The sequence below is a fragment of the Capricornis sumatraensis genome, chromosome 8 (genome assembly GCF_032405125.1).
Source record: "Capricornis sumatraensis isolate serow.1 chromosome 8, serow.2, whole genome shotgun sequence".
NCBI classification, from domain to species: Eukaryota; Metazoa; Chordata; class Mammalia; order Artiodactyla; family Bovidae; genus Capricornis; species Capricornis sumatraensis.
In genome coordinates, this window is record NC_091076.1 from 847,501 (window position 1) to 870,284 (window position 22,784).

The window sequence follows — 22,784 nt, forward strand, 5'->3', positions numbered from 1 at the left end:
GCAGCCGGCTGCCTGCAGTGCTCAGGCCGAGGCTGCCCGGCTGGGGGCTCCCTGGACGCACCTCAGAAGCAAGGCCAGGTTCTCGGGGAGGCCTCTGGGCTGACTCTGCCGGTCCCCAGGCGCTGCCTGCCTGGCCTCCATGGCGCTGAGCTCTGCAGTGGCGCTGAGCTCCTTGTTTCGGGTGCGGCTCTGTCTGCACTCTTGGTCCCAGATCCCCAGCTGGGTCTGAAGGGGCTGAGCCAGCCCATGGCCTCAGGGTCTGCCCCTTGGATGGGCTGCTGCCTGGCGGGTGCTCCTGACTGTTCCCCTGTGTCCTGAGCAGGGAACCAGGGTCTGGTACCTGGTGGATGCTTGGTGTGCGTGGTGGATGCTTGGTGTGCGTGAATGCACCATGCTTGAAGGAAGGGCCCCAGGAGAAGCTGGCTCAGGGCCGGGGGGCTCACCGGAGGGCATGGTTGAAGGAGCCGTGGCTCAGCGGAGGGCCTGGGGTGACTCAGAAGAGGGCCTCCCAGGCCCCCAGTCCGTGTGGAGAACCCCACCCTCCAGGCCTGCCCCCTTCCGTCGTTGTGTCCTTTGGGGCCAGCTCCAGCCCAACGCCCACTCCCTTTCCTGCAGGCCAGGCCCGGAACAGCGCTGCAGAGCTCAGCTTCGAGCACCCAGACCTCCCTCCTGCCCCTCAGGGGCCTGGCGGTGAGTGGATCCCCCACCCGTCGGAGCCCCCGCCCCACTCAGGAGGCACCGCTCAGGCTGCTCGCCGTCTCCCAGTCTCATGGCGAGGCCACCAGCCGCAGAGCAAGGGCAGGCTCGGGGACACGCCTCGGTCTGCTTGTCCCCTGACGGGGCTCCCCGGGAGGCACACCTGGGCCTGAGCTCAGCACAGAAGCATGGTTTGCAGCCACAGGTGTTGATTCAGGCATTTTTGAGATTCCGGAGCCGGGAACTCCCAGGTGCAAACAACATCAGGGCCACGTGGGCATGAGAGCTGACCTCCGCTGCTCGGCTGTGGGAATCTCTGCTGGCCCTGGTGCTCATGCAGCAGCGAGGTCACACACACGGCAGAGCCCAGAGCTCGGGAGCGGGCAGCCCTGCAGCGGTGGAGGCCCTCCTGGGGGTCGAGCTGGGGGTGCTCGAGTGAGCGTGTGAACACCTGCCTTTTCCCTCAGGCACCGGCCTCCGTGGAGTGACCATCCACCCGCCTCTGAGGACCATCCCTGTGGTGCAAGGTGAGGCCATGAGGCCAGGTCCGCGGAGACCTGTCTCTCTGGAGCCGGAGGTGGCGGGAGGGTGCGGGCTCCTTGCGGGGATGAGGGCACGGCTTTCGGGAGGTCCAGGCCATGTCGCCAGTGTCCCTCGGAAACGCCCTGCTCTGTTTGACTGCAGCCCTGAATGCGGCCCATGGCGGGCGGGTGTGCAGCACGTGGGGCGACTTCCACTACAAGACCTTCGATGGCGACGTCTTCCGCTTCCCCGGGCTGTGCAACTACGTCTTCTCCGCGCACTGCGGCGCCGCCTACGAGGAGTTCAACCTGCAGCTCCGCCGCGGCCCCGGGCCCAACAGCACTGCGCCCAGCAGGGTCACCATGAAGCTGGACGGCCTGGTCGTCAGGCTGACCAAGGGCTCCGTCCTGGTCAACGGCCGCCCGTGAGTCTGGGGCCCAGAAGGCACACGTGCTCCCGGGACCACGGAGGGTGGCCCCAGGCCCCCAGGCCCCCAGGCCCCCACGCTCTGCCTGTCTCTCCTGGGGGCTCAGGCTCTGGCACTGCGCCCGGTCGCGGCCCCTCCTTTGTGCTGCTGACACTCGAGCTCCATGTTCTTGGGTCTTGGTGACCTGGTCGGGATGTGACCTGAAGGGCCTCCCCGCCTGTCCTGACCTCTGCTGCCCGGGCCCTCGGGCCCCACATGCCTCAGCCAGGCCCTCTCCCTGCAGAATTCAGCTGCCCTTCAGCCAGTCTGGGGTCCTCATCGAGCACAGCAACGGCAATCTGAAGGTGGTGGCCAAGCTGGGCCTGGTCTTCATGTGGAACCAGGACGACAGCCTCCTGGTGAGGCCAGGGGCTGGGGGTGGGAGTGGGGAGCTGGGAGTGGGGGGCTGGGGGCTGGGGACCAGGGGCTGGGGGCTGGAGGTGAGGGGCTGGACGCGGGGGTCCTGGCACATACCTCCAGCCCAACAGCCTCCTGGTGAGGCTGGGGCCGGGGGGCCGGGAGTGGGGGCCAGGGCTGGGGGCTAAGGGCGGGGGCCCCAGTAGGTACCTGCAGCCAACAGCCCCCCCAGGGAGGGAAGAAGGTGCTCTGGGTGAAGGAGGGTGAGAAGGCCGATCCCACCCCGCTGGGGGCCCAGGGCCCACACCCCATGGAGACGCCATGTGTCGGGGAAGTGTCTCCTCTAGGACACACTCCTGCTCGGGGTCCCAGCTTGGAGGAACGAGTTGGGGGGGTCCTCTGTGAGGAGCTGCAGCCCTGACCTCCTCGGGAGCCTGGTCCATCGTTCTGGTCCTGGGGCGTCCCTGGCGCGGCTGGAGTCCGATGTGTCCTCTCCCTGCAGGTCGAGCTGGATGCCAAGTACGCCAACCAGACTTGCGGGCTGTGCGGAGATTTCAACGGCGTCCCCGTCTACAACGAGTTCTTCTCACACAGTGAGTTCTCCCCGGCGCCTCCCCGTCCCCCTACCCCCACCCGCGCCCGGCTCCTCGGCGCTCCCTGAAGCCTGCCTCCAGAATCCCAAGTCAGAGATGTCAGTCTGAACATGTGTGCACAGCCCACATGTGCATGCAGACCTGTGCACTCACACGCGCCACACACGTGTGCAGACCCGGGCATGGCCCCGCACCACCCCCTCTGCAGAGCAGGCAGCCCCCGCCATGCCCTCCTGTGAAGCTGAAGACCTGCCTCTGTCCAGACCCTGTCTCTGCATCTTAGTCCTGACACTTTGCCACCCAGCCGTGGCCTTTCTTGCGACCCACGCCTGCCATGGCCCTGAGCTTGGGGTCCTCTCTGCTGGGCCTGTGGAGCCCCACGCAAAGCCCATCCATGAGGGCTGCTTACCAGAGGCCAGCCCAGGGGCCTGGGGGCGGCCGGCAGGGGCTCAGGCTCACTCGAGCCGGCCCCAGGCCCACGGAGCATCAGGTAAAGGGCCGAGCCCACGGCCTGTGGCCTCGAATGCCCAGGGGCCCCTCACTTCATCTCAGACGCCCTGAATATCCTGCAGAGCTGCCACTTAACCAGGCAGTGTGGGCAAGGAAGGCAGGCATGGCCAGAGCACCCTGAGTGAGGGATGTGGGGGGCCCTTGTGCTTCCGGCAGATGTCAGACTGACCCCCACCGAGTTTGGGAGCCTGCAGAAGATGGACGGCCCCACGGAGCAGTGTCAGGACCCTGTTCCCGAGGAAGCTGGGACCTGCTCAGATGACTCTGTAAGGCCCAGAGTGGACGGGGTGGGGTTCTTGCTCCCACAGCCCCGGGGCTGAGCTGGGGACATTCCAGACCTGACTTAGCGAGGGGTCTGGGCTCTGCCCCAGGGCATCTGCGAGGAGATGCTGAGCAGCGAGCCGTTCTCGGGCTGTGCCCGCTTGGTGAACACCAGCAGCTACCTGGAGGCCTGCCGGCACGACCTCTGCCACTGCAGCCGGGTCAACCTCACCAGCTGCCTCTGCCACACCCTGGCCGAGTACTCCCGCCAGTGCGCCCATGCCGGGGGGCTGCCCCTGGACTGGCGGGGCCCCCAGCTCTGCCGTGAGTGCCCGAGTGGCCTGGGCCCTGGCCTGCTGTCCCCCAGGGCTGGGGGCAGGGCAGGGTGTGACACGGCCCTTTCTCCCCCGCAGCCCAGACGTGCCCCCTGAACATGCAGTACCGTGAGTGTGGCCCGCCCTGCACAGACACCTGCTCCAACCCTGAGCATTCCCAGCTGTGCGAGGACCACTGCATCGCCGGCTGCTTCTGCCCCGAGGGTGAGAAGGAGCCCCTCCCCGGCCCCCCGAATCACACAGAGGCATCATGGGTCCCAGGACGGAGCCCCTGAGATGTCCCTTGGCCCCTGGGTCCGAGGAGCCCTCTAGGGCAGGCCCGTGGTGGGCAGGGGCCGTACCCCTCCCCACGCCCTCTCAGCAGACAGCGCGGCACGTGCCACACGGCCTGCCTGCCTCTGCAGGGATGGTGCTGGACGACGTCGGCCAGGCGGGCTGTGTCCCCGCGTCCGGGTGCTCCTGTGTGTACAACGGGGCCACCTACGCTCCAGGGACCGGCTACTCCACAGGCTGCACCAACTGGTAGGGCCCCGGGCCTTGCCCTCTGCTTGCTTGATCCGCCCTGGGACGGGCGCTCCTGGGAGGCCCCCCGGGGGCTGTGGCCAGGTGCCACGGGTCTGCTCCCACCTGGGGCCTGGGGCAGAGGCCAGCGGCTCTCTGGGGAGGGGCCAAGGGGCTCCAGTCTCTGTAGGGAGGCAGGCGGGCCTGGGCGAGACCGCTGTCGGCCTGCCAGCTGGGTGGGGGCCGTGCCTGGGGCCCAGCACGCACGCGGGGCCTCCCTGCTCTCAGCACCTGCTCTGGAGGCCACTGGACCTGCCAGGAGGTGCCGTGCCCGGGGACCTGCTCGGTGCTGGGTGGCGCCCACATCTCCACGTTCGACGAGAAGCAGTACAGAGTGCCTGGGGACTGCAGCTACGTGCTGGCCAAGGTGCGGGGCCTTCCCGGACGGGCCTGCCGCGGCTCCCGGGGCCTCGACAGGCCCTCCAGGAGACTGCCCCGGCTTTGGGCGGGCGGAGCGGGGAGGCCGAGGCGGGCTGGGGGCTGCTGAGCTCTGCACGGGGGCCTGTGTTTCCAGCCTTGTGACAGCAGCGCCTTCACCGTGCTGGCCGAGCTGCGCAGGTGCGGGCTGACCGACAGCGAGACCTGCCTGAAGAGCCTGACGCTGAGCCTGGGCGGGGGCCACACGGTGAGCGCGGGCCCGGGCGGGGTGTCCCTCCTGGCAAATGGCCTCTGCCCGAGCCATGACCCCACAGAGGCAGCAGCCTGTGGACACCCCCACTGCGTCCCACCTGCACCGCTTGTGGGTCTTCTGAGCAACCGTCTCCAGAGAGACCAGCTCTGAGATGGGCTCTAGGGGCCCCTCACCTGTCCAGCGTGGCCCAGGAAGCTTCTCTGCTGAAACTGACTTAAAAAAATAGTACATTTAAAAAAAAACTTAGGCTTCCCCAGGCCCTGGCTGCGGCCTGTGGGATCTTCTTGTGACATGCGGTGCCTCGCTGCGGCGAGCGGGCTCTGGAGCGCCGCTTCAGTAGTTGCAACTGACAAGCTTAGTTGTCCCGCAGCGTGTGGGGTCTTAGTTTCCTGACCAGGGATCAGAACCACATCAGCTTCTTTGCAAAGTAGATTCCTAACCACTGGACCACCAGGGAAGGCCTTGAAGTCAACTTTCTTACTTTAGTAAATCTCTTTGCTCAGTTCAGTTCAGTTCAGTCACTCAGTCGTGTCTGATTCTTTGTGACCCTATGGATTGCAGCACGCCAGGCTTCCCTGTCCAACACCAACTCCCAGAGTTCACCCAAACTCATGTCCATCGAGTCAGTGATGCCATCCAACCGTCGCATCCTGTCGCCCCCCTCTCCTCCTGCCGTCAATCTTTCCCAGCATCAGGGTCTTGAGTCAGCTCTTCCCATCAGGTGCCCAAAGTATTGGAGTTTCAGCTTCAGTATCAGTCCCTCCAAAGAACACCCAGGACTGATCTCCTTTAGGAAGGACTGGTTGGACTCCTTGCAGTCCAAGGGTCTCTCAAGAGGCTTCTCCAACACCACAGTTCAAAAGCTTCAATGCTTTGGCACTCAGCTTTCTTTATGGTCAAAGTTTCACATCCATATATGACCACTGGAAAAAACATAGCTTTGACTAGATGGACCTTTGTTGGCAAAGTAATGTCTCTGCATTTTCCATATGCTGTCTAGGTTGGTCATAGTTTTTCTTCTAAGGAGCAAGTGTCTTTTCATTTCAAGGCTGCAGTCACCATCTGCAGTGATTTTGGAGCCCAAGAAAATAGTCTCTCACTGTTTCCATTATTTCCCCATCTATTTGCCATGAAGTGATGGGACCAGATGCCATGGTATTAGTTTTTTGAATGCTGAGTTTTAAGCCAGCTTTTTCACTCTCCTCTTTCACTTTCATCAAGAGGCTCTTTAGTTCCTTTTCACTTTCTGCCATAAGGGTGGTATCATCTGCGTATCTGAGGCTATTGATATTTCTGTCTTCAATCTTGATTCCAGCTTGTGCTTCATCCAGTCTGGCATTTCGCATGATGCATGTAAGGAGTTTTCCAAAATTTGCTGGCATATTGAGTGCAGCACTTTCATAGCATCATATTTTAGGATTTGAAATAGCTCAGTTGAAATTCCATCACCTCCAATAACTTTGTTTATAATGATGCTTCCTAAGGCCCACTTGACTTTGAGCTCCAGGATGTCTGGCTCTAGGTGAGTGATCACACCATTGTGATTATTTGGGTCATGAAGATCTTTTTTGTATAGTTCTTCTGTGTATTCTTGCCACCTCTCTTTAATATCTTCTGCTTCTGTTAGGTCCATACCATTTCTGTCCTTTATTGAGCCCATCTTTGCATGAAATGTTCCCTTGGTATGTCTAATTTTTTTGAAGAGATCTCTAGTCTTTCCCATTCTATTGTTTTCCTCTATTTCTTTTCACTGATCACTGAAGTAGGCTTTCTTATCTCTCCTTGCTATTCTCTGGAACTCTGCATTCAGTTGGGTATATCTTTCCTTTTCTCCTTTGCCTTTCACTTCTCTTCTTTTCTCAGCTATTTCTAAGGCCTCCTCAGACGACCAATTTGCCTTTTTGTATTTCTTTTTCTCAGAGATGGTCTTGATCATTGCCTCCTGTACCAATGCTATGAACCTCCATCCACAGTTCATCAGACACTCTATCAGATCTAACCCCTTGAATATATTTCTCACTTCCACTATATAATCATAAGGGATTTGATTGAGGTCATACCTGAATGGTCTAGTGGTTTTCCCTACTTTCTTCAATTTAAGTCTGAATTTGGCAATAAGGAGTTCATGATCTGAGCCACAGTCAGCTCCTGGTCTTGTTTTTGCTGACTGTATAGAGCTTCTCCATCTTTGGCTGCAAAGAATATAATCAATCTGATTTTGGTGTTGACCATCTGGTGATGTCCATGTGTAGAGTCTCCTCTGTGTTGTTGGAAGAGGGTGTTGGCTATGATCAGTGCGCTCTCTTGATAAAACTCTATTAGCCTTTGCCCTGCTTCATTCCGTACTCCAAGGCCAAACAAAGGCACTGGGGTCTCTGTGGGGTCCCTGGGTCCTGGTGCGCACAAGATTTTGTTTGAGCCCCCCGAGCATCTCTGGCAGGTAAGGAGTTTGACTCTTAATGCGATTCCACCCCCCACTCTCTTGCTGGGGCCTCTCCTTTGCCCTTGGATGTGGGGCATCTTTTCTTGGTGGGATCCAACACTCTCTTGTCGACATCTGCTCAGTGGTTAGTTGCACTTTTGGAGTTCTCACGGGAGAAGATGAGCGCACATCCTTCTACTCCGCCGTCCTGAACAAAAAAAAAAGTCCTATCCTTGTGGAAAGCTTAGCAAAGCAGGCTGAGCCTGAGTTGGGCAGGGGTGGTCATCAGCCCTTCTCTGCCCTGCGGGGACTGTCACGACCCCTGCCGTGTGCTTCTCCAGGTCTTCATGGTCAAGGCTAGCGGGGAGGTGTTTGTGAACCAGATCTACACCCAGCTGCCCGTCTCAGCAGGTAAGGGTGCCCGCCCCGGCCCCACTTCTGGCGGTTCCGCCTCTCGCACCCACTAAGACGCGGGCCCCTGTGTCCACAGCCAACGTCACGCTCTTCAGACCCTCCACCTTCTTCATCATCGCCCAGACCCAGCTGGGCCTGCAGCTGGACATCCAGCTGGTGCCCATCATGCAGGTGTTCGTGAGGCTGGCGCCGCAGAACCGAGGGCAGAGCTGCGGTAAGAGGGTCACCGCCCGGCAGCCAGGCCCACCCCCCGCGGCTGGGTGCCCGGGGGCCTCACCCTGCCCTCTGCCCCAGGCCTGTGCGGGAACTTCAACCAGAACCAGGCTGATGACTTCCGGACCATCAGCGGCGTGGTGGAGGGCTCGGCCGCTGCCTTCGCCAACACCTGGAAGAGCCAGGCCGCCTGCCCCAACGTCAAGAACAGCTTCGAGGACCCCTGCTCCCTCAGCGTGGAGAACGGTGTGTGTCCAGCAGCCCCGGGGCCCACCCGGCGCCTCGGACCGCTCACACCCGGCGCTGCTCCTTACGGAGGAACTCGGGGTGAAGGAAAGCCGCTCACCTCGAGGGGGCTCCCACTTGACATGACGTCCAGCCCCACTGACCACCCCTCCTCTGTCCACAGAGAAGTACGCTCAGCACTGGTGCTCCCGGCTGACCGACCCCCACGGCCCCTTCGCCCAGTGCCACTCTGCCGTGGACCCCCGTATCTACTACTCGGTAATGCCGCCTCCCGGCTCTGCCCTCGGGCCTGGGCCACCCTCAGCGTCCCAAGGGCCAGGGTGACAGCGTCTGGGCCCAGCCGGTCTCCCGGGCTCTGTCCCCTCCCCCACTCCCCCACTCACTCACTCACTCACTCGTTCCCTCACTCACTCACTCACTCATTCCCTCATTCCCTCACTCATTCACTCACTCACTTATTCATTCACTCATCCCTCATTCATTCACTCACGCATTCATTCACTCATTCCCTCACTCACTCATTCCCTCACTCATTCACTCATTCCCTCATTCCCTCATTCATTCACTCATTCACTCACTTATTCACTCATTCCTCACTCATTCACTCATTCCCTCACTCATTCCCTCATTCATTCACTTATTCATTCACTCATTCCTCACTTATTCACTCATTCCCTCACTCACTCATTCCCTCACTCACTCACTCATTCCCTCACTCACTCATTCCCTCACTCACTCACTCATTCCCTCACTCACTCACTCATTCCCTCACTCACTCATTCACTCATTCCCTCACTCACTCATTCACTCATTCATTCACTCACTCAGTCATTAATTACTCAGTTGCTCGTTTGCTCACCACCCATTGTGAGATTCTGAGCCCATCTGTCCTCCTGCCCTACACCCAGGCACTGGGGCAGGGGCTGCTACACACAGTGAGTGAGTAGCCCGCTGGGCCTGGGGTCAGTGAGAAACTGGTGTCTGGGACTGACCGCACGGGGCTGGACCGCTGGGTCACAGAGATGAGGGACTGTGACCCCTCTGGCAGCCCCCCACCAGCCCAAGGACGTGAGTGCAAGATGGTCTGTTCACGCTCTGCTGAGGGAGGGGGAGCCCCCGTGAGCCTGGGGAGGGGGCCTGGGGAGGCAGGGGCTCTGGCCACGGCATGTGGAGCGATCGCCACGTGTGGGCTGGGGTCCCTGACACCCCACTGTGCCCCCAGAACTGCCTGTTCGACACCTGCAACTGTGAGAAGAGTGAGGACTGCATGTGTGCGGCCCTGTCCTCCTACGTCCGGGCCTGCACCGCCCGCGGCGTGCTGCTCAGCGGCTGGCGGGACGGCGTGTGCAGTGAGTGTCCTGCGGCAGACGCGCCACAGATCCCACCCCGAGCCAGGCGCAGGGGTCGAGGAGCACCGAGCCCATGGCCCCAGGACCCTGCCCGGGGGCTAGAGGGGCCGGGGGTGCCCACCAGCTCTGGCCTGAGTGCCACCCTCCCTGCACCCACAGCAAAGCCCATGGCCACCTGCCCCAAGTCACTCGTCTACCGCTACAACATCAGCACGTGTCCACCCACCTGCCGGTCCCGGAGTGACGAGGACGTCACCTGCAGCATCAGCTTCGTCCCCGTGGACGGCTGCACCTGCCCCGACGGCACCTTCCTGGACGACGCTGGCGCGTGTGTGCCGGCCGCCAGCTGCCCCTGCTACCTGCAGGGCTCCGTGGTCCCCAATGGGGAGTCGCTGCACGAGCAGGGCGCCATCTGGTAGGAGGCCCTGCTGAGCGGGCGGGGGGGGGCGGGGAGGCTGGGGGCTCTCTGACTGTGCTCTCCCGGCAGCTCCTGCACCCAGGGCACACTGACCTGCATCGGAGGCCACACCCCAGACCCAGGTGAGCTGGGAGTGGGCGGGCGAGGGGGAATCTCTGCACAAAGCTCCTCCGCGAGGCAGCGAGCTTGGGTGGCGGCAGGCTCCCTGAGCGCCCCCTCCCTCCCCAGTCTGTGCCCCACCCATGCTCTACTTCGACTGCCGCAACGCCACGCCCGGGGCCAGCGGGGCCGCCTGTCAGAAGAGCTGCCATGCCCTGGACATGGACTGCGTAAGTGTCCCCCGCTGTCCCTGGGGCCCCTCTGCAGGCCCAGGTCATCCGTTAAGCGAGGTCTGTCCTCCCACAGTACAGCACCAAGTGCGAGCCCGGCTGTGTGTGTCCCGACGGGCTGGTGGCCAGCGGCGATGGCGGCTGCGTCCCCGTGTCTGCCTGCCCTTGTGTGCACAACGAGGCCAGCTACCAGCCAGGCCAGACCATCCACGTGGGCTGCAACACTTGGTACGGGGCTGGTGGGGGGGCAGCTCTGGCAGCGGGACAAGGCATGGCCCGGCCAGCCGCGGGGGCGGGCAGCTGGGGCCTCGAGGAGGGAGGCGTGGGCTGACGGGCGCTGTCCCCCAGCACCTGTCAGAGTCGGACGTGGCGGTGCACCAACCAGCCCTGCCTGGCCGCCTGCACGGTGTATGGGGATGGCCACTACCTCACCTTTGACGGGCGGCGCTACAGCTTCAGCGGGGACTGCGCGTACACGCTGCTCCAGGTACACGGCCGCCGAGCCCCCCCGCCCTCCCCAAGGCCTGCTCGCTGCCCTGGTGCGTGCTCACCCCAGCGGGCTGCTCCTCTGCCCACAGGACCACTGCGGCGGGAATGGCAGCACCCAGGACAGCTTCCGCGTCGTCACCGAGAACGTGCCCTGCGGCACCACAGGGACCACCTGCTCCAAGGCCATCAAGATCTTCCTGGGGGTGAGCAGGGGAGGGGGTCCAGGCAGGAGCCCCCCAAGAAGGCCGTGCTCCCATAACTAAGCCAGGACAGGGGTGGCCAAGCCGTGGACCCACCCAGGTGGTGGCCAGTGTCCTCAGCCACCCTCACTTCCTTGCAGAGCTACGAGCTGAAGCTGAGTGACAGGAAACTGGAGGTGATCGAGACGGGCCCGCGGCCGCCCTACTCCATCCACCAGATGGGTATCTACCTGGTGGTGGACACGGAGCTGGGCCTCACGCTGCTGTGGGACAAGGGTACCAGCATCTTCCTCAGACTCAGCCCCGAGTTCAAGGTGAGGCCTCGCCCTGGACCAGGGGCGGCTAGTGATGGAGGTGTAGGCAGGGGAGAGACAGAGACCCCGAAACAGAGAGAGAGGCAAGCAGAGGACACAGGGGAGGCAGAGACAGGCAAGCGGCACAGGAGGAAGAGAGGCACCGAGAGATGGAGAGACAGAGAGAGAGGCAGGGCTGACGGCACAAACCCTCGGCCGCGTCTGGGTCCTGCAGCTGCAGGAAGGAGGACCCCAGACAGGGGCCCCTCCTCCCCAAGGCTGGACGCCGAGCCGGCCCAGGGGCCCCTTCACCCCCGACCCTGGTCCCCACGTCCCCACACCGTCTTCGTTGCATGGACCCTCGTTCCATAAGGATGCACCCACCAGATCGGCCACCTCACGCCAGGGAGCCCTCGTCCTGCAGGGACCTCACTCTCATGCTCGGCTGTAGGGGCTTCCGGGAGGAGGACCTGAGCCTGTCTTTGGGGGCACCCCATAGCTGCTACACCGCATTGCCTGTACCCTCTGCTCCAGGAGATGCCAGCGCCCAGCGGGCCGCACCCAGGGCTGCCCTCACACTCACTGGGGCTGCTCTGGGGGCTGTCCTGGGGAAGGTGGGGGCCCGAGGGAGTGAGAGGGCCCCTCCTGCGCCTGCCCGGAGCTGCTGCCATCTCTGTGTCCATCTGTCTGCAGGGGAGGGTCTGTGGGCTGTGCGGGAACTTCGACGACAATGCCCTCAACGACTTCACCACGCGGAGCCAGTCTGTGGTGGGCGACGTGCTGGAGTTTGGCAACAGCTGGAAATTCTCCCCGTCGTGCCCGGACGCTCTGGCCCCCAGGGACCCCTGCACCGCCAACCCGTACCGCAGGTCCTGGGCCCAGAAGCAGTGCAGCATCATCAACAGCGCCACCTTCAGCGCCTGCCACGCCCACGTACGCGGGGCTCCTCCGGGCACCTGGGGAGGGAGGGATGGAAGTGGCTCTGGGCTCCCCACCACCCTCTGAGGCCAGCGGTGGCTGCGCAGGACTCCGTGCTCCAGGGGAAACTGGCCCAGGTGGACATTAAGCCACGTGGGTGCCCAGGAGCCCCCCAGTGTCTGAAGCCTTTCTCTCCCGCAGGTGGAGCCAGCCAGGTACTACGAGGCCTGCGTGAGCGACGCCTGCGCCTGCGACTCGGGGGGCGACTGCGAGTGTTTCTGCACGGCCGTGGCCGCCTACGCCCAGGCCTGCCACGATGCGGGCGTGTGCGTGTCCTGGCGGACCCCGGACACCTGCCGTGAGTATTCTGGGACCTGCCTCCCAGGTGGCATGGGGGTGCAGGGGATCACGAGAGTTGGGCTGAGAGTGGGTGAGGAGGCAGGGAATGAGCAGGGCCCCCTTCCCCCGCCCCAGGGCCCGGGCGCCGGGGGCGGGCATCCCCAAGAAGCCAGCTGCTCGCCCCCTCTCACCCGTGGGCCTTGTAGGCCCACACCCTGCGAGGCCACGTCTAGGAGGCACAGAGGACAGCCGTGGCTTTAGAGCAGCTCTCAGGACTCGGGCAAGGATCAGGGTGTGGGGGTGGCCCCGGGCTGTCCTTCTGGGGCAGCCCTCCGCCTGGGGCCCCCCGACCAGACGCCTGGCCCTGAGTGACCCCTCGCTGCCCCTCGCCCACAGCTCTGTTCTGCGACTACTACAACCCCCAGGGCCAGTGTGAGTGGCACTACCAGCCCTGTGGGGCGCCCTGCCTGAAGACCTGCCAGAACCCCAGCGGCCAGTGCTGGCCCGACACCCGTGGCTTGGAAGGTGGGCACCCTGCTGGTCCGGGGCCCTGGGTGGGGGCTGGGGTCTGTCTTGGTGATCCTGGGACCGTTGACCGGGCTGAACTGCCCCTGGCCCCTCGAGGTGCCTTTGTAGCCATAGCCTCGAGCTCCCTGCTGCCTGGGGGGTGAGGTCCAGGGCTGGGGCCTGAGGTGTGAGCGAGGCCATGGGTGACTGGCCTGGCTGGGACTCACGTCCCTCTGGCTCGCAGGCTGCTACCCCAAGTGCCCACCAGAGGCCCCCATCTTCGACGAGGACCAGATGCAATGTGTGGCTTCATGCCCGACCCCATCCCCACAACCCCCCTGCCACGTTGGAGGCCAGTCTTTCTGGCCAAACTCCACGGTGCCCTCGGACAGGAACTGCTACTCCTGGTGAGTCTGGCCGGAGCTGCGAGATCCTGGAGCACGTGGGGGATTCGCCTGGCCACCTCCCAGCAGGGTCTCCTTCCTTCAGGGCCAGAGGGTGCCCCGTTCTGGGTCTCCTGTGGGGGTCCATGGGGAGCCTCCTCACTGCTGGATGAGGGTGGGGGGCCTGGGGGTGAAGAAAGGGGGCAGAAAGGAACCTGGGTCGTCACACCACCCGAGGCGCCCTCCCCAGGAAGAGGCCCTGGGGAGGAAGGGGCCTCCGGAAGGTCCTTGGGTCCAGAGGCTGTGCTGGAACCGCCTCCTCTGCTCATTGGCTGAAAGGCTCCCTGAGAGGGCGTGGCCTCCGGGCTGAGGCCTGGCCGCAGGGACCCAGCGGGGTGGCTCCGGCCTGCCCCCGGCACAGGCCAGAGGACGCCCGGCACCCCCAGACTCACCTTTCTTCTGTCACCAGCGTCTGCACCAAGGGTGGCGTGCAGTGCGCCTATGACGCGAACGGTGAGCAGCAGACCGCCCTCCTTGCGCCCGGGGCCTGGGGCTCCTGCCCGCGTCCCCGCCCGGTAACGCTGGCGCTCTGCTCCCCACAGCCTGTGTCTGCACCTATGACGGGAGGCCCTTCCATTCTGGGGATGTCATCTACCACACAACGGATGGCTTGGGGGGCTGCATCTCGGCCCACTGTGGGGCCAACGGCACCATCGAGAGAAGGGTCTACGCCTGCAGCCCCACCACGCCCACACCCCAGACCACCTTCTCCTTCTCGACATCCCTGCCCGGTAAGGCAGACACGTGGGTACCGTGCAGGGCTGCGCCCCACCCCCACCCTGAGTCAGGAAAGAGCCGGGACCCAGCAGAGCGTGTGACCCTTGTCCAGTCACCCTGCAACCAGGAAGGGCCAGCCTCCTCGAGGCCCCCTGGCAGGACCGATGCCCTTGTCGTGCTTTCAGGGCTGAGGCTCCCAGCGAGGGGCAGGCTCTGTAAGCGGAGGTGTCCCAGGCCGGTCCCCAGGGAGAGGACCACGGGAAGCCCAGCTCGAGCACTCCTGCCCAGACCTGCTGCCCTCGAGGCTGCTCTGAGTCCTCACTCTTCCAGGGGCACCTCAGGGCCTTATTAGAGCTTCCCCAAAGGGTGACGAGCCCCTGGAACTCTGGCCTTAGGTTCCAGGAAGCAGGCTTCCTTACACAAGCTTGACTCACCTCTTGACTCAGGAGCGGTGAGCCCCACACCTGCCAGGTGTGGGCGCCCTGCCCCCCAAGCTCCTTTCGGGGCAGACAGATGCGGTGGAATACCCCAGCAGCTGATGCTGAGAGAGCAGCGGGGTGGGGTGTCCTCGAGGGCCGTGGGGAGCCCTAGCCCCTGATGCTCGTCCTCTCTCTCCCGCCCTCAGGTGTGAGCTCGACGCTTCTACCCGGCAGGCGCCCCAGCCCTTCCGAGAGCACAGCACACACCCCAAGCACGGCCCCGGCCTCCAGCCCAGGACCCTCTACACCCGTCCCAGGACCCTCTACACCTGTCCCAGGACCCTCAACACCCGTCCCAGGACCCTCTACACCCGTCCCAGGCACCGCTACACCCGTCCCAGGACCCTCTACACCCGTCCCAGGACCCTCTACACCCGTCCCAGGACCCTCTACACCCGTCCCAGGACCCTCAACACCCGTCCCAGGACCCTCAACACCCGTCCCAGGACCCTCTACACCCGTCCCAGGACCCTCTACACCCGTCCCAGGCACCACTACACCCGTCCCAGGACCCTCTACACCTGTCCCAGGACCCTCTACACCCGTCCCAGGCACCTCAACACCCGTCCCAGGACCCTCTACACCCGTCCCAGGACCCTCTACATCCGTCCCAGGCACCGCTACACCCATCCCAGGACCCTCTACACCCGTCCCAGGACCCTCTACACCCGTCCCAGGCACCTCAACACCCGTCCCAGGTCCCTCAACACCCGTCCCAGGACCCTCTACACCCGTCCCGGGACCCTCTACACCCGTCCCAGGACCCTCTACACCCGTCCCAGGACCCTCTACACCCATCCCAGGCACCTCAACACCCGTCCCAGGTCCCTCTACACCTGTCCCAGGACCCTCTACACCCGTCCCAGGACCCTCTACACCCGTCCCAGGACCCTCTACACCCGTCCCAGGACCCTCTACACCCGTCCCAGGACCCTCTACACCCGTCCCAGGCACCGCTACACCCGTCCCAGGACCCTCTACACCCGTCCCAGGCACCGCTACACGCGTCCCAGGACCCTCTACACCCGTCCCAGGACCCTCTACACCCGTCCCAGGACCCTCTACACCCGTCCCAGGACCCTCTACACCCGTCCCAGGACCCTCTACACCCATCCCAGGACCCTCTACATCCATCCCAGGCACCACTACACCCATCCCAGGACCCTCAACACCCGTCCCAGGCACCGCTACACCCGTCCCAGGACCCTCTACACCCATCCCAGGACCCTCTACATCCATCCCAGGCACCACTACACCCATCCCAGGACCCTCTACACCCGTCCCAGGCACCTCAACACCCGTCCCAGGACCCTCTACACCCATCCCAGGACCCTCTACACCCGTCCCAGGCACCGCTACACCCGTCCCAGGACCCTCTACACCCGTCCCAGGCACCACTACACCCGTCCCAGGACCCTCTACACCCGTCCCAGGACCCTCTACACCCATCCCAGGCACCTCAACACCCATCCCAGGACCCTCTACACCCGTCCCAGGACCCTCTACATCCGTCCCAGGCACCGCTACACCCATCCCAGGATCCTCTACACCCGTCCCAGGACCCTCTACACCCGTCCCAGGCACCTCAACACCCGTCCCAGGTCCCTCTACACCCGTCCCAGGACCCTCAACACCCGTCCCAGGACCCTCTACACCCGTCCCAGGACCCTCTACACCCGTCCCAGGACCCTCTACACCCGTCCCAGGACCCTCTACACCCGTCCCAGGACCCTCTACACCCATCCCAGGCACCTCAACACCCGTCCCAGGTCCCTCTACACCCGTCCCAGGTCCCTCTACACCCATCCCAGGACCCTCTACACCCGTCCCAGGACCCTCTACACCCGTCCCAGGACCCTCTACACCCGTCCCAGGACCCTCTACACCCATCCCAGGACCCTCTACACCCATCCCAGGACCCTCTATACCCGTCCCAGGCACCTCTACACCTGTCCCAGGATCCTCTACACCCGTCCCAGGACCCTCAACACCCGTCCCAGGCACCACTACACCCGTCCCAGGACCCTCAACACCCATCCCAGGACCCTCTACACCCATCCCAGGACCCTCTACACCCGTCCCAGGCACCTCTACACCTGTCCCAGGCACCTCAACACCCGTCCCAGGACCCTCTACACCTGTCCCAGGCACCTCAACACCTGTCCCAGGCACCTCAACCCCTGTCACAGGTAACTTGACTCCTGGGAAAACAACGCTCTTGACTCCCAGCCCAGTGCCAGTTTCAACAACAATTTCAAACACAACTTCTGTGTTGTCCACAGCTCCAAGGCCCTCAGAGCGGTCCTCACCTGAGCCCACCACGGTCACCTGTTTACAAGTTTTATGCAACTGGACTGAGTGGATGGACGGCAGCTACCCTGGGCCAGGGAGAAACAGTGGAGATTTTGACACTATTTCGAATCTCAGAGCTGAAGGTTATAAATTCTGTGCAGAGCCCAGGAGTGTGCAGTGCCGGGCAGAGCGCTTCCCTGACACCCCACTGCAGGAGCTGGGCCAGGATGTGGTCTGCGACAAGTCCGTGGGCCTGATTTGCTGGAACAAGGACCAGCTGCCCCCCATCTGCTACAACTACAATATCCGCTTCCTGTGCTGCGAGCTGGTGGACACTTGCAGGACAAACACCGCTTCCCCTGCTGCGCCTGCCACCACACGGACAACCACAGCTGGAGCCAGCTCTACCTGGGCCACTGGGACCCTCTCCACTTCCACAAAGCTCAGCACTGCCAGCTCACCTCACATGACCCCAACAAGACGGGCCACGCCCAGCACACACGAGCAGTCCTCTCCAGGGACCACGCCCTGCAAGCCAAAGTGCAGGTGGACCAAGTGGTTCGACGTGGACTTCCCAATGCCCGGGCCCCACGGGGGAGACAATGAAACCTTCAGCAACATCATGAGGAATGGAGACGCCATCTGCCACCGACCTGAATCCATCAGCAAAGTGGAGTGCCGAGCCGAGAACCACCCCGGGGTCAGCATCCACGAGCTGGGCCAGCTGGTACAGTGCCGCCAGGATGTAGGCCTGCTGTGTCGGAACCAGGACCAGAAGGGCAAGACCAGGCTGTGCCTCAACTACCGGATCAGAGTGCTGTGCTGCGAGCCCCAGGAACACTGCCCTCCCGCCACTGTCACAGTAACCAGCACCTCCAGTGTGCGTGTCACTGGGCACACAGGGACCACCTTCCATGAAGCCACATCCAGTGCAACCTCTGTGCACACAGGCAGCACAGCCTCGGCTCCTACAGCCAGTACTTCTGTGCACTCAAGCAGTACAACCTCAGCTCCTACAACCAGTACAACCTCTGTGCAGACAAGCAGCACAACCTCAGCTCCTACAACCAGTACAACCTCTGTGCAGACAAGCAGCACAACCTCAGCTCCTACAACCAGTACAACCTCTGTGCACACAAGCAGTGCAACCTCGGCTCCTACAGTAAGCTCAACCTCTGTGCAGACAAGCAGCGCAACCTTGTCTCCAACAACCAGTGCAACCTCTGTGCAGACAAGCAGCACAACCTCGGGTCCAACAACCAGTGCAACCTCTATGCACACAAGCAGCGCAACCTTGTCTCCAACAACCAGTGCAACCTCTGTGCACACAAGCAGCACAACCTTGTCTCCAACAACCAGTGCAACCTCTGTGCAGACAAGCAGCACAACCTCGGGTCCAACAACCAGTGCAACCTCTGTGCACACAAGCGGCACAACCTCGGCTCCTACAACGAGCTCCACCTCTGTGCACACAAGCGGCACAACCTCGGCTCCTACAACGAGCTCCACCTCTGTGCACACAAGCGGCACAACCTCGGCTCCTACAACGAGCTCAACCTCTGTGCACACAAGCAGCACAACCTCGGCTCCTACAATGAGCTCAACCTCTGTGCACACAAGCACAACCTCGGCTCCTACAACCAGTGCAACCTCTGTGCACACAAGCAGCACAACCTTGTCTCCAACAACCAGTGCAACCCCCGTGCAGACAAGCAGCACAACCTCAGCTCCCTCAACGAGCTCAACCTCTGTGCACACAGGCAGCACAACCTCAGCTCCTACAACGAGCTCAACCTCTGTGCACACAAGCACAACCTCGGCTCCTACAACCAGTGCAACCTCTGTGCAGACAAGCAGCGCAACCTCGGCTCCAACAACCAGTACAACCTCTGTGCACACAAGCGGCACAACCTCAGCTCATACAACCAGTGCAACCTCTGTGCAGACAAGCAGCACAACCTCAGCTCCTACAACGAGCTCCACCTCTGTGCACACAAGCGGCACAACCTCGGCTCCTACAACCAGCTCCACCTCTGTGCACACAAGCGGCACAACCTCAGCTCCTACGACGAGCTCAACCTCTGTGCACACAAGCAGCGCAACCTCGGGTCCAACAACCAGTGCAACCTCTGTGCACACAAGCGGCACAACCTCGGCTCCTACAACGAGCTCCACCTCTGTGCACACAAGCGGCACAACCTCGGCTCCTACAACGAGCTCAACCTCTGTGCACACAAGCAGTGCAACCTCGGCTCCTACAACGAGCTCCACCTCTGTGCACACAAGCGGCACAACCTCGGCTCCTACAACGAGCTCCACCTCTGTGCACACAAGCGGCACAACCTCGGCTCCTATAATGAGCTCCACCTCTGTGCACACAAGCGGCACAACCTCGGCTCCTACAACGAGCTCCACCTCTGTGCACACAAGCGGCACAACCTTGGCTCTTACAACGAGCTCAACCTCTGTGCACACAAGCAGCGCAACCTTGTCTCCAACAAGCAGTGCAACCTCTGTGCAGACAAGCAGCACAACCTCGGGTCCAACAACCAGTGCAACCTCTGTGCACACAAGCAGCGCAACCTTGTCTCCAACAACCAGTGCAACCTCTGTGCAGACAAGCAGCACAACCTCGGGTCCAACAACCAGTGCAACCTCTGTGCACACAAGCGGCACAACCTCGGCTCCTACAACGAGCTCCACCTCTGTGCACACAAGCGGCACAACCTCGGCTCCTACAATGAGCTCAACCTCTGTGCACACAAGCGGCACAACCTCGGCTCCTACAATGAGCTCAACCTCTGTGCACACAAGCACAACCTCGGCTCCTACAACCAGTGCAACCTCTGTGCACACAAGCAGCACAACCTTGTCTCCAACAACCAGTGCAACCCCCGTGCAGACAAGCAGCACAACCTCAGCTCCCTCAACGAGCTCAACCTCTGTGCACACAGGCAGCACAACCTCAGCTCCTACAACGAGCTCAACCTCTGTGCACACAAGCACAACCTCGGCTCCTACAACCAGTGCAACCTCTGTGCAGACAAGCAGCGCAACCTCGGCTCCAACAACCAGTACAACCTCTGTGCACACAAGCGGCACAACCTCAGCTCATACAACCAGTGCAACCTCTGTGCAGACAAGCAGCACAACCTCAGCTCCTACAACGAGCTCCACCTCTGTGCACACAAGCGGCACAACCTCGGCTCCTACAACCAGCTCCACCTCTGTGCACACAAGCGGCACAACCTCAGCTCCTATGACGAGCTCAACCTCTGTGCACACAAGCAGCGCAACCTTGTCTCCAACAAGCAGTGCAACCTCTGTGCACACAAGCAGCGCAACCTCGGGTCCAACAACCAGTGCAACCTCTGTGCACACAAGCGGCACAACCTCAGCTCCTACAACGAGCTCCACCTCTGTGCACACAAGCGGCACAACCTCGGCTCCTACAACGAGCTCAACCTCTGTGCACACAAGCAGCGCAACCTTGTCTCCAACAAGCAGTGCAACCTCTGTGCAGACAAGCAGCACAACCTTGGGTCCAACAACCAGTGCAACCTCTGTGCACACAAGCGGCACAACCTCGGCTCCTACAACGAGCTCCACCTCTGTGCACACAAGCGGCACAACCTCGGCTCCTACAACGAGCTCAACCTCTGTGCACACAAGCAGTGCAACCTCGGCTCCTACAACGAGCTCCACCTCTGTGCACACAAGCGGCACAACCTCGGCTCCTACAACGAGCTCCACCTCTGTGCACACAAGCGGCACAACCTCGGCTCCTATAATGAGCTCCACCTCTGTGCACACAAGCGGCACAACCTCGGCTCCTACAACGAGCTCCACCTCTGTGCACACAAGCGGCACAACCTTGGCTCTTACAACGAGCTCCACCTCTGTGCACACAAGCGGCACAACCTCGGCTCCTACAACCAGCTCCACCTCTGTGCACACAAGCGGCACAACCTCGGCTCCTACAGCGAGCTCAACCTCTGTGCAGACGAGCAGCACAACCTCGGCTCCAACAACCAGTGCAACCTCTGTGCAGACGAGCAGCACAACCTCGGCTCCAACAACCAGTGCAACCTCTGTGCACACAAGCGGCACAACCTCGGCTCCTACAACGAGCTCAACCTCTGTGCACACAAGCAGTGCAACCTCGGCTCCTACAACGAGCTCCACCTCTGTGCACACAAGCGGCACAACCTTGGCTCCTACAACGAGCTCAACCTCTGTGCACACAAGCAGTGCAACCTCGGCTCCTACAACGAGCTCAACCTCTGTGCACACAAGCGGCACAACCACAGCTCCTACAACCAGTACAACCTCTGTGCACACAACCAGCTCCACCTCTGTTCCTGCATCTGAGACCACCCCGTCCCCACCCAGGACCACACCTTGCTCCTGCAGTGTGTCTGGACAGTTGCACTCCGCAGGTATGCAGTCTTCCTGGCACGTGCTGTGTGCCACCTCTGGTCCCTGGCGCCCTGTTCACAAAGCCTCTGTGTTCAGGAGACACAGGTGTGTCTTGTCTCTGTGACAGGCTAGGTCTGTGTCCAGGACTGCAGTAAGCTCTCCATGAAGATGCAGTCTAGACCTGGGCGGGAGGGCCCCAGCCAGGCCGGCTCTTCTCTGGAGTCACTTCCTGGCCTACAGTGTCTGCCTCTTTCTTTTTCCTGCAGGGTCCAACATCTATCAAGTGACTGACCTATCGGGCCACTGCTATTATGCCTTTTGCAGCCTGGACTGCCACGTGGTCAAGGGAACGGCCCCCACCTGTCCCACCAGCATGCCACCTCCCACCCCGACCACCTCCTCACCAGAGCCCTCCCCTTCTACCTCCGTGTCAGTCCCTCCACAAGGGTGCCCAAACGCAGTCCCCCCAAGAACGGTAACCTCACCTCTCCTGCCCTTCTCAGGGACTCAGGGGGCCTGGGAAGGGACCCTCAGCGGTTTCCAACTAGAGAGTGTGGCATGAAGCGTGGGTGAAGGTCAGTGACTCCTGGGCTGATGCAGGCTGGCCATGACAAGCGGCCATCTGGTCTCCAGCTCTTCTGGGTGGGGAGCATGGGGCCCAATGTTGAGACTCCGTTCCCTGTAAAGGGGGCTGGAGCAGGCTGTTGTTTCTCGGGGGGGTGGGTGGAACAGCCAAGGACTGGAGACCAAAGAGTTGGAGGCAGGGGACAGGGTGGAAAGGGGGCCGCCTTCACCAGCCAGAGCTCCCCCTACTCAGCCCCGTGCCTTCTGGGTGGGGCTGGGGGAGGAGAGGCCTGGGGCAAGGCTGGCCCCTAGTCCCAGAAGAGTGGCTCTTCTCTCTGGGGAGACCCAGGCGAGCACTGAGCCCCGCGGAGTGGGTGCCAGGTGGCGACAAGGCCCTGTAGCTTTCTCTGCTTCCACAGAAAGGTGAGACCTGGCCCATGCCCAACTGCTCCGAGGCCACCTGCCAGGGCAACGGGGTCATCACGGTGAGCCCGCGCCACTGTCCGAGGGTGCAGAAGCCCACCTGTGCCAACGGCTACCCCGCCGTGCAGGTGGCTGACCGTGACGGCTGCTGCTCACACTACCAGTGCCAGTGTGAGTGTGCGGGGCGGGGCGGGGTGGGCAGGGGAGAGAGGGCAGAACGGAATTGGGCTGGACCCAGGGAGGACACCCCAAGAGCAAGGCACCAGTGGTGGTGCCCAGCCTGGAGTCCCCGGGCCGCAGGGGCGAGGAGGCGGAGGGAGTCTGGTCCACCTCCGGCGCCTGCTGGACAGAGCTCTGTGCGGTGCCGGCGCGTGGGCC

General features: G+C 62.4%; 1 protein-coding gene across 1 annotated transcript in view; it reads left to right on the forward strand.

Moving 5' to 3' along the window:
- Nucleotides 1–22,784, forward strand: part of MUC5AC (mucin 5AC, oligomeric mucus/gel-forming) — a 29,245-nt gene that overhangs the window by 533 nt on the left and 5,928 nt on the right. Inside the window, 41 exon segments of the mRNA XM_068976199.1 lie at nucleotides 616–690; nucleotides 1,164–1,223; nucleotides 1,381–1,642; nucleotides 1,929–2,043; nucleotides 2,544–2,634; nucleotides 3,301–3,410; nucleotides 3,516–3,729; nucleotides 3,819–3,944; nucleotides 4,145–4,262; nucleotides 4,530–4,668; nucleotides 4,816–4,926; nucleotides 7,696–7,765; nucleotides 7,845–7,982; nucleotides 8,063–8,227; nucleotides 8,391–8,485; nucleotides 9,450–9,576; nucleotides 9,736–9,991; nucleotides 10,064–10,098; nucleotides 10,205–10,323; nucleotides 10,400–10,551; nucleotides 10,672–10,810; nucleotides 10,902–11,015; nucleotides 11,153–11,326; nucleotides 11,999–12,238; nucleotides 12,425–12,581; nucleotides 12,959–13,087; nucleotides 13,314–13,476; nucleotides 13,922–13,965; nucleotides 14,055–14,243; nucleotides 14,625–14,700; nucleotides 14,855–15,641; nucleotides 15,643–15,672; nucleotides 15,722–15,777; nucleotides 15,995–16,869; nucleotides 16,991–17,880; nucleotides 18,621–19,669; nucleotides 19,955–20,170; nucleotides 20,984–21,178; nucleotides 21,276–21,439; nucleotides 21,686–21,894; nucleotides 22,403–22,577. Of these exon segments, the coding sequence (XP_068832300.1) occupies nucleotides 616–690; nucleotides 1,164–1,223; nucleotides 1,381–1,642; nucleotides 1,929–2,043; nucleotides 2,544–2,634; nucleotides 3,301–3,410; nucleotides 3,516–3,729; nucleotides 3,819–3,944; nucleotides 4,145–4,262; nucleotides 4,530–4,668; nucleotides 4,816–4,926; nucleotides 7,696–7,765; nucleotides 7,845–7,982; nucleotides 8,063–8,227; nucleotides 8,391–8,485; nucleotides 9,450–9,576; nucleotides 9,736–9,991; nucleotides 10,064–10,098; nucleotides 10,205–10,323; nucleotides 10,400–10,551; nucleotides 10,672–10,810; nucleotides 10,902–11,015; nucleotides 11,153–11,326; nucleotides 11,999–12,238; nucleotides 12,425–12,581; nucleotides 12,959–13,087; nucleotides 13,314–13,476; nucleotides 13,922–13,965; nucleotides 14,055–14,243; nucleotides 14,625–14,700; nucleotides 14,855–15,641; nucleotides 15,643–15,672; nucleotides 15,722–15,777; nucleotides 15,995–16,869; nucleotides 16,991–17,880; nucleotides 18,621–19,669; nucleotides 19,955–20,170; nucleotides 20,984–21,178; nucleotides 21,276–21,439; nucleotides 21,686–21,894; nucleotides 22,403–22,577 (8,649 nt within the window).